This window comes from Pogona vitticeps, chromosome 4 (genome assembly GCF_051106095.1).
Source record: "Pogona vitticeps strain Pit_001003342236 chromosome 4, PviZW2.1, whole genome shotgun sequence".
NCBI classification, from domain to species: Eukaryota; Metazoa; Chordata; class Lepidosauria; order Squamata; family Agamidae; genus Pogona; species Pogona vitticeps.
The window spans coordinates 124426483-124438605 of record NC_135786.1 but is presented as its reverse complement, the minus strand read 5'-3'; the positions used below and the strand labels follow the sequence as shown (position 1 = coordinate 124438605).

General features: G+C 41.7%; 1 protein-coding gene across 1 annotated transcript in view; it reads right to left on the bottom strand.

Moving 5' to 3' along the window:
- The window catches only part of RXRG (retinoid X receptor gamma), a 47103-nt gene extending 35369 nt beyond the window's left edge, over nt 1-11734 (bottom strand). The window contains exon 1 of the mRNA XM_020814814.3: nt 11438-11734. Coding sequence (XP_020670473.3) covers nt 11438-11486 — 49 coding nt within the window. The 5' untranslated portion in view covers nt 11487-11734. The remainder of the gene's footprint in view (nt 1-11437) is intronic.
- Between the last annotated feature and the right edge of the window lie 389 nt (nt 11735-12123).

The window sequence follows — 12123 nt, the reverse complement described above, 5'->3', positions numbered from 1 at the left end:
CAGATGCCCTGGATCCGTTCCAGTCAGGATTCAGGCCGCGCCATGGTACAGAAATGGCATTGGTCGCCCTGTGTGATGACCTATTGAGGGAGGCCGACAGGGGCAAATTGTCTCTGCTGGTCCTCCTCGACATCTCAGCGGCCTTTGATACCATTGACCACAGTATCCTCCTGGGGAGGCTCACTGAGTTGGGAATAGGTGGCCGGGCTTTGGCCTGGCTTTGTTCCTTCTTGGAGGACCGTCCCCAGAGAGTACAGCTTGGGGAGAGCGTCTCGGCCCCGTGGAGTCTCAATTGTGGGGTTCCACAGGGGTCGATCATCTCCCCAATGCTATTTAACATCTATATGAGGCCGCTGGGTGGGGTCATCAGGGGTTGTGGAGCCTTGTGTCATCAGTATGCAGATGGCACTCAGGTCTACATCTCCTTTTCACCAACTGCAGGAGATGCCGTTCTGTCCCTTCAGCGCTGCCTGGAGGCCGTACTGGAATGGAAGCAGGAGAACGGGCTGAGGCTGAACCCGGACAAGACCTAGGTACTAAGGGTGGGCGCCCCTACAGTTGGGGACTTGGGAAACTCCCTCTCTTTCGGGGGGGGGGTGACCCTGCCCGCTAAGGATGGGGTCCGTAGCTTGGGGATCCATCTGGACCCGGCGCTCACTATGGAATCCCAGGTGGCATCTGTGGTCCGCACCGCCTTTTTTCATCTTAGGCGGATAGCCCAGCTGCGGTCCTACCTCAATAGTGGGGCGCTCACCACCTTGGTGCATGCGCTCGTAATCTCAAGATTAGACTACTGTAATGCGCTCTACGTGGGGCTACCTTTGAGGCTGCTGCAGAAACTGCAGGTGGTGCAGAATGCGGCGGCCAGATTACTTAGTGGAGTGAGAAAATACCAACATATTTCACCCACTCTGGCCGCATTGCATTGGCTGCCCATCCAATTCCGCATCGACTTCAAAGTGTTGATGCTCACGTATAAAGCCCTAAACGGTTTAGGACCTCGATACTTGGCGGAATGCCTTCTCCCACCAAGATCTACCCGTGTCACTCGTGCGAGCCAGGAGGTGAGGCTGAGGAGCCTAACGCCAAGGGAGGCCCGGAAGTAGAAGACAAGAAATCAGGCCTTCTCGGCGGTGGCTCCTTGCCTCTGGAACAACCTACCTCCTGAGATTCGCGTGGTTCCCTCGCTGGGTATTTTCAAGAATCAATTAAAAACATGGATGTTTAGGCAGGCCTTCCCATCAGATAATTCCTGACGCCCATTTTCCCCTCTCCTATAGCTTTCCCATTCTGTTTAGTATCTGTGTTATGTAAAATTGTTTTTATACGAATATTTATTGTACTATTTTTTATGTTGTTAGCCGCCTAGAGTGGTCCTGACATGACCAGATAGGCGGGATATAAATAAAATAAAATAAATAAATAAATAAATGAATAAATAAATAAATAAATAAATAAATAAATAAATAAATAAATAAATAAATAAATAAATAAATAATATAAAATCCAAATAAATAAATAAATAAATAAATAAATAAATAAATAAATAAATCTTAGAGATTAAGATGTTTTATTTGGCTGAAGCCTTCATGGGCTGTTGCAGCCCACTTGCATCTGATGATGCAGCTTATACTCTAGAAAAGATCGTGCAAAAAAAACCTTTTTAGTCTTCAAGGCACCACACCCAGTAGACATTTAAGGTTCCCCCCTCCTTACAACAAACTATCCCACTGGGAAATATTTTTTAATGAAAACATTTCCATGTGGCGGTTGTGGCCTTACCAGCTATTTGTGAAAAATAGCTCACTATGAGAATAAGATTAACTTTAGACAAAATATTTTTACAAACTTCAAAATGTTTTACAACTAGGGACATCTTGTGTGGTGTCTCCACAAAACCTTGCCCCACAGTTTTGTGGAGAAGCACCCCTTGGCCTTCTCACAGCACCCCTATTTTCAATACAATACAACATATTTTTACAAATTCACCAGTCATTAGTAAAGAGAAAAAAATAATCTAAAATTTACAAAACATAACAGCAACTGCTTTATTAAAATGCTATCTTGAATATGAAGCTTTTACCAGTTTGTTCTCCATTGTTGGAGAACTGCAGATATTTCTGGGAAGAAGGAGGCTCTACAAATCTGTAGATACAACAATGATGACAGGAACCAAATACACCTTCTGGGGACGGCATCTTGCATGCAATGCCAGATATAGGAGTTAACCCCCTTCTCCCCATGCCATGACCTTACTCTGGAGTCCCTGTTCATGGCAATAGTGCCAAGTACGGTAATACTGTATATTAAAAACTTGGCAGGTGGTTTGACTCTGATAAAACTGTGCTATTGGTAATGATGACACCACTTGGAAAAGAGACAGGCTGGGCTCAAGGCTTTTTACCACTTCCATAATTTAAAAAAATCAAATAAGGATGTGCACCATCTTCAGACAAATGTACAAAAATGGACTAAATATCTCTATTTGTGGAATTCTGCACAGCAAAGATTCTCTGGTTGTGTCTGAGTTGAAGCTATATTCATACAGATCTGTTATTTGCCATCCAGCACTTGTAAGGTTAAATGTTTAAAAAAAAAAAAACCTCACCAAATTGAACTAAAAAGTGGAGGGGGGAATGGAAAGCATACACAGTATTAGTAGGCTGAGCTGCTAGAGCCAAGAACAAGGTGAATGATAGCTGTATCTCACATTAAAATACAAGATTTTCCCTGAATACAACTACTGAGGCACTGTGTGTGTGTGTTTAGTCGTTTAGTCGTGTCCGACTCTTCGTGACCCCAGGGACCAGAGCACGGCAGGCCCTCCTGTCTTCTACTGCCTCCCGGAGTTGTGTCAGGTTCATGTTGGTTGCTTCGCAGACACTGTCCAGCCATCTCATCCTCGGTCGTCCCCTTCTCCTCTTGCCATCACACTTTCCCAACATCAGGGTCTTTTCCAGGGAGTCTTTTCTTCTCATTAGATGGCCAAAGTACTGGAGCCTCAGCTTCAGGATCTGTCCTTCCAGTGAGCACTCAGGGTTGATTTCCTTTAGAACTGATAGGTTTGTTCTCCTTGCAGTCCAGGGGATTCTCAAGAGCCTCCTCCAGCACCACAATTCAAAGGCATCAATTCTTTGGCGGTCTGCTTTCTTTATGGTCCAGCTCTCACTTCCATACATCACGACAGGAAAAACCATAGCTTTGACTATTCGGACTTTTGTTGGCAAGGTGATGTCTCTGCTTTTCAAGATGCTGTCCAGATTTGTCATCGCTTTCCTCCCAAGAAGAAGGCGCCTTTTAATTTCAGGGCTGCTGTCTCCATCTGCAGTGATCATGGAGCCCAGGAAGATAAAATTTGACACTGCCTCCATATCTTCCCCTTCTATTTCCCAGGAGGTGATGGGACCAGTGGCCATGATCTTAGTTTTTTTGATGTTGAGTTTCAGACCGTTTTTTGCACTCTCCTCTTTCACTCTCATTACAAGGTTCTTTAATTCCTCCTCACTTTCTGCCATCAGAGTCGTATCATCTGCATATCGGAGGTTGTTGATATTTCTTCCGGCAATCTTAATTCCGGCTTGGGTTTCTTCCAGTCCAGCCTTCCGCATGATGTATTCTGCATATAAGTTAAATAAGCTGGGGGACAATATACAGCCTTGCCGTACTCCTTTCCCAATTTTGAACCACTCAGTTGTTCCATGACCAGTTCTAACTGTTGCTTCCTGTCCCACATATAGGTTTCTCAGGAGACAGATAAAGTGGTCAGGCACTCCCATTTCTTTAAGAACTTGCCATAGTTTGCTGTGGTCCACACAGTCAAAGGCTTTCGCATAGTCAATGAAGCAGAAGTAGATATTTTTCTGGAACTCTCTGGCTTTCTCCATAATCCAGCGCAAGTTAGCAATTTGGTCTCGAGTTCCTCTGCCTCTTCGGAATCCAGCTTGTACTTCTGGGAGTTCTCGGTCCACATACTGCTGAAGCCTACCTTGTAGGATTTTGAGCATAACCTTGCTAGCGTGCGAAATGAGTGCAATTGTACGGTAGTTGGAGCATTCTTTGGCACTGCCTTTCTTTGGGATTGGGATGTAGACTGATCTTTTCCAATCCTCTGGCCACTGTTGAGTTTTCCAAACTTGCTGGCATATTGAATGTAGCACCTTAACAGCATCATCTTTCAAGATTTTAAATAGTTCAACTGGAATGCCATCACCTCCACTGGCCTTGTTGTTAGCCAGGCTTTCTAAGGCCCACTTGACTTCGCTCTCCAGGATGTCTGGCTCAAGGTCAGCAACTACATTGTCTGGGTTGTCCGGGATATCCACATCTTTCTGATATAATTCCTCTGTGTATTCTTGCCACCTCTTCTTGATGTCTTCTGCTTCTGTTAGGTCCCTCCCATTTTTGTCTTTTATCATGTTCATCTTTGCGCAAAATGTTCCTCTAATATCTCCAATTTTCCTGAACAGATCTCTGGTCTTTCCTTTTCTGTTATCTTCCTCTATTTCTTTGCATTGTTCATTTAAGAAGGCCCTCTTGTCTCTCCTTGCTATTCTTTGGAAGTCTGCATTCAATTTTCTGTAACTTTCCCTATCTCCCTTGCATTTTGCTTCCCTTCTCCTCTCTGCTATTTCTAAGGCCTCGTTGGACAGCCACTTTGCTTTCTTGCATTTCCTTTTCTTTGGGATGGTTTTCGTTGCTGCCTCCTGGCAGCACTAGAGAGGACTTAAACTGAGGTCAATGTGTAGTATGTATAACCTCATTCAGCTGCTTGGCCAGCCTTTTTGCACAGCTCCAGAGCAAACTAAGCGAATTCTTTTGTTATGTAGTATTACAGAATATTCTATCATTTCTTTTTTTTCCCCTTAACTTAATTTCCAAAACTTTACTTATTATATTATTTTTACTGTGGGCATGTGTGCTATTGTGGAAGAAAACTTACTGCGTGGGTTTTGAGTCACAATACATACGTATGATGGTACAGTCTGTCTTCCTGCCCTAGACATTTCCCCCTCTTCCTTTATTTGTTGAGGTGGTGCAAATACTACTGCTACCTGGCCTCTGTACCATATACTGTAGCATGTAGAAGACCAGCCTTCCTTTCTGTAGCAACCTCTTTAATCTATTGAGTTTTCTTCTAGCTTTCATGGCACATCATTTGTGGAAAGGTAGGAATGAAGGAACAGACACCCAGAGGGTAAGATTATATTGACCTTAAAGACTAGAGGTTCACCTGCATAGGATCCAGAGACTGGAGGAAGCCAGCTGGTGAAACTTGTGGGCCATTCTTGCTCTTTTCCTAGTCCAAGCATACTTTGGAGGTGAGTGGAAATATAGCACAGTACACTCAATATTCAAGATCTACTGTATCCCTCTAATTTGACAGACTGCATACCCCCCTCTGGGTTCATATGCATTTATTCCCTCATTGCTGCACTTTTTTTTCTTTAGTGAAGATCCAGAATTGCACAAATACACAGATAATGCCATGGATCTTGGTGAAGGAGTGGATCAGACTATCTCCTAAAGGGTAGAGCTTGAGGTCAGCCCTGATCTGTGTATCCTTTATTTGGGCACAGAGATTGGGGGACCTCTACACATGCCTACTTTAAAATCAGCATTGTGATTTGAGACTAGAGTTAAGGGGCATCCAATTCTGTTTGTATCAGATTTGGGTTCTAGAATCTTGATATCTCTGCATTGCCTCTATACCACAACAGATCTTGGTGGGCACAGGGAAGAGAGCATGTATCTAAAAAGGCATGAGAAAAATAAATGCACACTGACAAAATTGTGCACACTAACAAACTATTTGTCACAAAGCAGCCTTCCTAGGGGACTCATATGTCATCTACCACTACCAATCACATTGTGAAAATAAAGGTGTTTTCTAGGAAGACCATTGTGGTTTGAAACCTGATCCATTGAAAGAACAGTTAAACCTGAAGCAGGCTGCTCACAGGTGCCCCTAGACTCCACTGGCTCTGACAAATGTCTTCAGAAATAACTCAGGGAGGTGACCTTTTATCTTTTATTGTGTGCCTTCTCTTTGAATCTGCTTTGACTTTTACTTCAGGCAAAATAATACAGAAACATTTATAGAAACATTTGATGGGAGTGGAGAAAAAAGAGAGAGAGATAAAGAGTTGGTAGATTTGCAGATACAAAGACCCTGTAGATGTGGGAAGCAAGATCTGTCCTTTCTAGGGCTCATTCTTGCTTCGTGCCTCTACATTGAATTCATTGTTTTATTTAATGTATGTGGACCCTATACTCTAGTCTAGAGCGCCCTTTTCCTTTTAAGTAACTATTAGAGGTGGGGAGGATTGGGCCCATGATAACGTGAGGAGGGATTTGACCCTTTGTCCTGGTGCTGTTGTTTCAGCAAATAACTTCCATTCCAAAAACTGTCATTCACCTCAAGAAAGCAGCTACAAAAACAGTTTCATTCTTCATTAACAGGAAAAAAGATCAGATACCAAAGAGGACAGGAATCCTGCATATTTAATATCTATGTAGAGAGAGTCTTCCAACAGGTATTGCTTGACATGCAAGCTCCTCCGACTGAAACTACCGTTCTGCGGAACGATTAACAGTGAGGGACCCTGTACTCTTTGCCATTCAGCCAACCTCCTTGGGAGTCGGGGGTAATGGGGAAGGAGGAATACTGCCCTATTTAAAATACCAGTGAAAAGTGCACTGGCACACCTATTGCATCAGGAAACCTGTTGTATATGTAATGGTATTTGCACGAAGACCTAATTGAAGGGTTTCCTCAAAAGTAAACATACAGTTTTATTTAGCTGTTTAGTACATCACCTCACTAGGGACATGGTGGCGCTGTGGGCTAAACCGCAGAAGCCTGTGCTGCACGGTCAGAAGACCAAGCAGTCGTAAGATCAAATCCATGCGACGGAGTGAGGTCCCGTCGCTTGTCCCAGCTCCCGCCAACCTAGCGGTTTGAAAGCATGCAAATGCAAGTAGATAAATAGGGACCACTTCGGTGGGAAGGTAACAGCGTTCCGTGTCTAAGTCGCACTGGCCATGTGACCACGGAAGATTGTCTTTGGACAAACACTGGTCTATGGCTTGGAAACGGGGATGAGCACCACCCCCTAGAGTCAAACACGACTGGACAAAAATTATCAAGGGGAACCTTTACCTTTACCTTTACATCACCTCACTAGACCTTTTAGTCAAAGAACCCTCCCAACAAGTGTCAAATGACCATATGAAAGGGAAGCAAAACCTCAACCATCTTTTGCCTCTGATGGTGACACACCCATTGCTGCAGATGCTTGTTAGAAATCCAGCATTATTGTGAATGGGGTTATATGGAGCAAGCTTTTTCATGCTCAGAGCGCTCAGTTACAACAGATGCACATTTATGGAATGCTGCTCTCTCTGAATATGATGCATTGGGAATAAGACACAACTCTTCCCACATTTTTTCTCATTTTGGTGCCAGTCCGCCTCTGGTCTCATGACTTTGCATATTCCACCATATTTTCCTAGTATGGCAACATGGCCATGGTGCATGCCTTTCACAATCAAGACATTATGTTCTCTGCCAGTCTGAACTTTATTGGCATATACGATTGAACTGCTGTTCCTCCTCCTCACCTGACCGAACTAACAATCACCCAAGCCAAAGGGGAGGGAAAACAATTACAAACTAAAAGACAAAGAGCCATAATAATTATGGAGAAAGGTCCAAAAGCAAAACAAAAAAACCGTACAATAAGGAAAAGAAGAGTTTTTTTAAATTAAACAACACATGGCTTAAGACTACAAATCAACTATAAAATACACTAATTTAATTCCAGGGATGAAAACATAGTTTACATAAAGTACAAATTAGCTACAAAAAAGTGTAACAAAACATATAAAAAATCTGGAAGTTGAGTCATGGCAACTGGACTTCTTTCTTAGTAGGCTGAAACGTTTCGCTACATACATTAAAATAGATTCTTCAGTCTGAGGAGAGTTGGTAGGAGACCCCTGATATATCCTCCATATTGGTTTCACTTCCCCCTGGTCCGAATAGGCTCCTTAGATGGACAATGGATGGGGGGGGTGAAAATCCCAATTCTGCAGTCCTTCTCCACCCATTGTCATGGGTTGTTAACAGTCATTAACAGTGCAACATTGCAACACACCGACTACAGCACAAACTAAGGGTCATCAGGACACTAAACCACAGAGCAAGAAACATTCCCTCCTGCACAGAAGTGAAGAAGAAGGAAGACAGACATCTAAAGGCAGCCCTGAAGGTCTGTGGATATCCAGAATTAGCTTTTAACAAGGCAATGTCCATGGCCCAGCATGACAATGGAATAGACCCATCATGCACACAAAAGTTGAAGAATGGACAGAAAGAAAATATACCAAACTACTGTGGAAAATCTTAAAATCAAAGTTAAATGGGGGAAATGCAATCAAAACCATAAACACATGAGGCGTTCCAGTAATTATATACCCAGCCGGAATAATAGATTGGATTCAAAACAAACTAGAAGAATTGGATCAAAAAACACGGAAACTAATGAACATGCTGTTACATACAGCACTGATGTTACCTGTCTGTCATGGGTTTGGAGGGAAAGTTCCAGCCTATGGGGAGTGGAAGGCGGGACATCAGGAGGAGGGGCTGTACTGTATATATATGTGGAGCGTGTGTGGAGAAGCTAGCAGAGCTAGAGGGAGAAGCTGGAGAAGAGCTGAGAGAAGAAGCTTGAGTGGGAGTCTGTGTGTCAGACAGGGTACTACTGTGTGTCAGTCAGTACCAACCTGATAGGTTCAGGTGTCTGTATGGTTAGCCAGAACTGATAGGTTCAGGGTCTGTGCTTCAAGTTAAGTGTTCTGTGTGAACCAAACTGTGTGTATGTATGATTGAGACTAAACCACGTTACTGTATCTTATTCACTTGATCCTTTTATTTTTCCCTGTGTGTTATTTAATAAACCTTGTTCTTTTATTTGTTAAAAATCCATCCCTAGTCTGTGTGACTTCTTATAGGGAATGGTTGGTGGCAGCTTAGTGTAACTGTGGTATATCCCAGTAGGTCTGGGGTTGTCACACATGCATCACACACTACATCCCAAAAAGCGATGGGGACAGAATATGTTTCCCACGAAAAATCAGAGGCTGTGGATTACTGCAAATACAGGAGGGGGTAGAGGAAGAAAAAAGAAACCTAAATGATTATATCAGTGCAAGCAGAGAAACATTAATGAAAGCAGTGAAATGGAGAATATTTTGAAAACAACAGAAACAAATACTCAATATGAGAAAAAACAATTTGAAAAGAAATTAAATAGCTGGAAAAATAAACCACTACATGGACAACACCTGAGAAATATTGATGGAAAGCATGATCATAATTCAACATGGACATGGCTAAAACTGGGGACCCTTAAGAAATAAACCAAAGGCCTGATTTTTGCTGCACAAGAAGAAGCATGCCAAGCCAATGTGATGAAAGCTAAGATCCAAGGAGTTAGTGCTAATACCAAATGTCGAAAAGAAAAAGATGAAACTGTGTCACACCGCATCTGCTAATGTCCAAAGATTGCACAAACAGATTACAAAGTTAGACATGATAGAGTGGCAAAGTTAGTGCACTGGTCAATATGCAAAAAAAAAAAATAATAACTTGCCAGCCTCCAAAACCCATGGGAACATCAGGTAGAGAAGGTGTCAGAAAATGAGGAAATCAATATCTTATGGGATTTCTGGATCCAAATGGACTGACACCTTGAACACAACACACCAGACATATAGTAATAGAACAAAGAAATGTCTGGATCATTGACATTGCAATTCTGGGGGATGCCAGAGTTGAAAATAAAGAATTTGAAAAACTAAGAAAATACAGACATCCGACAATCCAAACATCTTGCTTGTGGATGAAACATACTTCAGTAGTCCCTGCAGTCATTGGGGTTTTGGGAACAATAAGAAGAAATTTCACACAGTACTATAAGCAGTTGCAAATATGGCAATATTTGGAACAGCATACATACTGTGTCAATATTTAATAGATACTTAGGTTTTTGTTTAAAACTGTATCTGTTGTATAATGCCAGTATAATAATAATAATAATAATAATAATAATAATAATAATAATAATAATAATAATAATAATAATAATAATAATAATAATAATAATAATAATAATAATAAACAACTAAGCAGAAGACAAGAACAAATTGAGAATATCAATTCTCTCCCTAGCAAGATTATCCGCATTGTTATGTGTGGCTCCAGAATTAGAGTCAAAGGAATTGAAACATTTTTTTTGCCTTCTAGAGATAATCTGGATGACACCAGTGCTTCTCTTTTTTCACCAGCTGATGACATGCTCCTTCTAGAAACAGATTTTTTTGAACATATGCTTTTGACCCTGAGATGTACATTTGCACAGCCCTTCTAACATTGAAAATGCCTTACAAACGTGATGTCATGTTACGGCCCTCTCAGGCAAGTCATTAAGCATTCCCATTTTACAGATGGTGGGCAGGAGAACAAAGTTGATGAAGTCAGCTTTAATTAGATGTTATGATGACATGGATCTGCCATTGTAATATCAATGTGCGCACACACACACACACACACACACACACACACACACACACACACACACACACACATACACACACACACACACACACACACACACACACACACACATCTCTCTTTCTCAAATTCATATCATATATTCGGCTTAACTATATGCTTCCTGAGTAGGATTACTCAGCAAATCAAAGCTAAATGTATTCAGGACATGCGCTCTTCCTTTTTCTAAACTCTCAAGTTTAGACCCCATCTGAGGTTCATTCTGTGCCTGGACTGTCCCACTTCAGGTTACCATGACTGAAATATCCTTCACAATCAAAATAGAAATGTGGGTTCAGGGACCTCTTTTCCAGTATGATAGCTTCCTTTAGTGAGATAAATGTCTTGATGCCGTGCAGTACAATATGTAGGACTTCTAGACGACTTGTTTAGGCATCAGTGAGCAATGACAGACTAGGGAATCTACAATTGAGCAAAGGAGAGGTTTTCCTAATCTTTGGTTGGGAAGACAGAAACAAAACAATGCTTTTCATCCATCTGTTTTTAACAGGAGACTATTTGGCAGGATTGCCATGGTACGTATGTTAATATTACAGTTAAATACAAGACAGCATACTAATCCTCACATTAGACTTTACAGAAAGGACACGTGCTGCATGAACTCCATTAATTCAGTACCTTGGAAGCTGCTCTACAATTAGAAAAAAGTTTTTGTTTTAAAGTTGCAAACAATGTGTTCTCTTTTACTTGATAAGGTCAGAAATACAATGAGCACCCTCCCGCACTTTTGCATGTATCTGTGCCTAGACCTTTGAAGCCCTATTTCTACTGAAAGCCAGAAACCTTTTTTGAAATACTTACTCCCGAAGCCTGTGGAAAACTTAATGAAGTGTGGATAATTCCCATACATGTTTAATCTTCAATTGCTCTTTTCATGGCACCTGCCACATTGTCTCCAGCTCCAAAGATCCGTAAAATGTTCTCTTCTGGTTAGCAAGATTGAAACAAGAAAATATGTCTCCTCAAATACAGAAGAAATTGTGTAGAAAACGAAAAAAACCATTTACTCGCTAGCTCGCGGCAGCTACAGGCTGGCTGGCTGACTGGCTGGTATCAGGGATCTTTTATCTGCTGTTGCTCCTTAGCACTGCTCTCTCAGTCAGTTCTGGGCAGGGCTTTTCTCTCTGTATCTCTCTGTGCGCTCCCTGCTGTGTGCTATATTGGTAACTTAATCCATCAGCCACAAGACCACTCAATGCATCAAGCAACCAGTACAGGTCATGAATCAAAAGCTGCAGGAATTAAATAAGAAAAAGAAGAGTAGGGTGTTGCTAGGTGCACTCCTTACTTACTTACTTACTTACTTACTTACTTACTTACTTACTTACTTACTTACTTACTTACTTACTTACTTACTTACTTACTTACTTACTTACTTACTTACTAAGTAATGTAGGTAATTAATTAATGTTAAAGGGTTTCAATTTACACATTGATTGTATAAATATTCACCCATATAACATAAAAATCCATTAAAAACTTTAAAT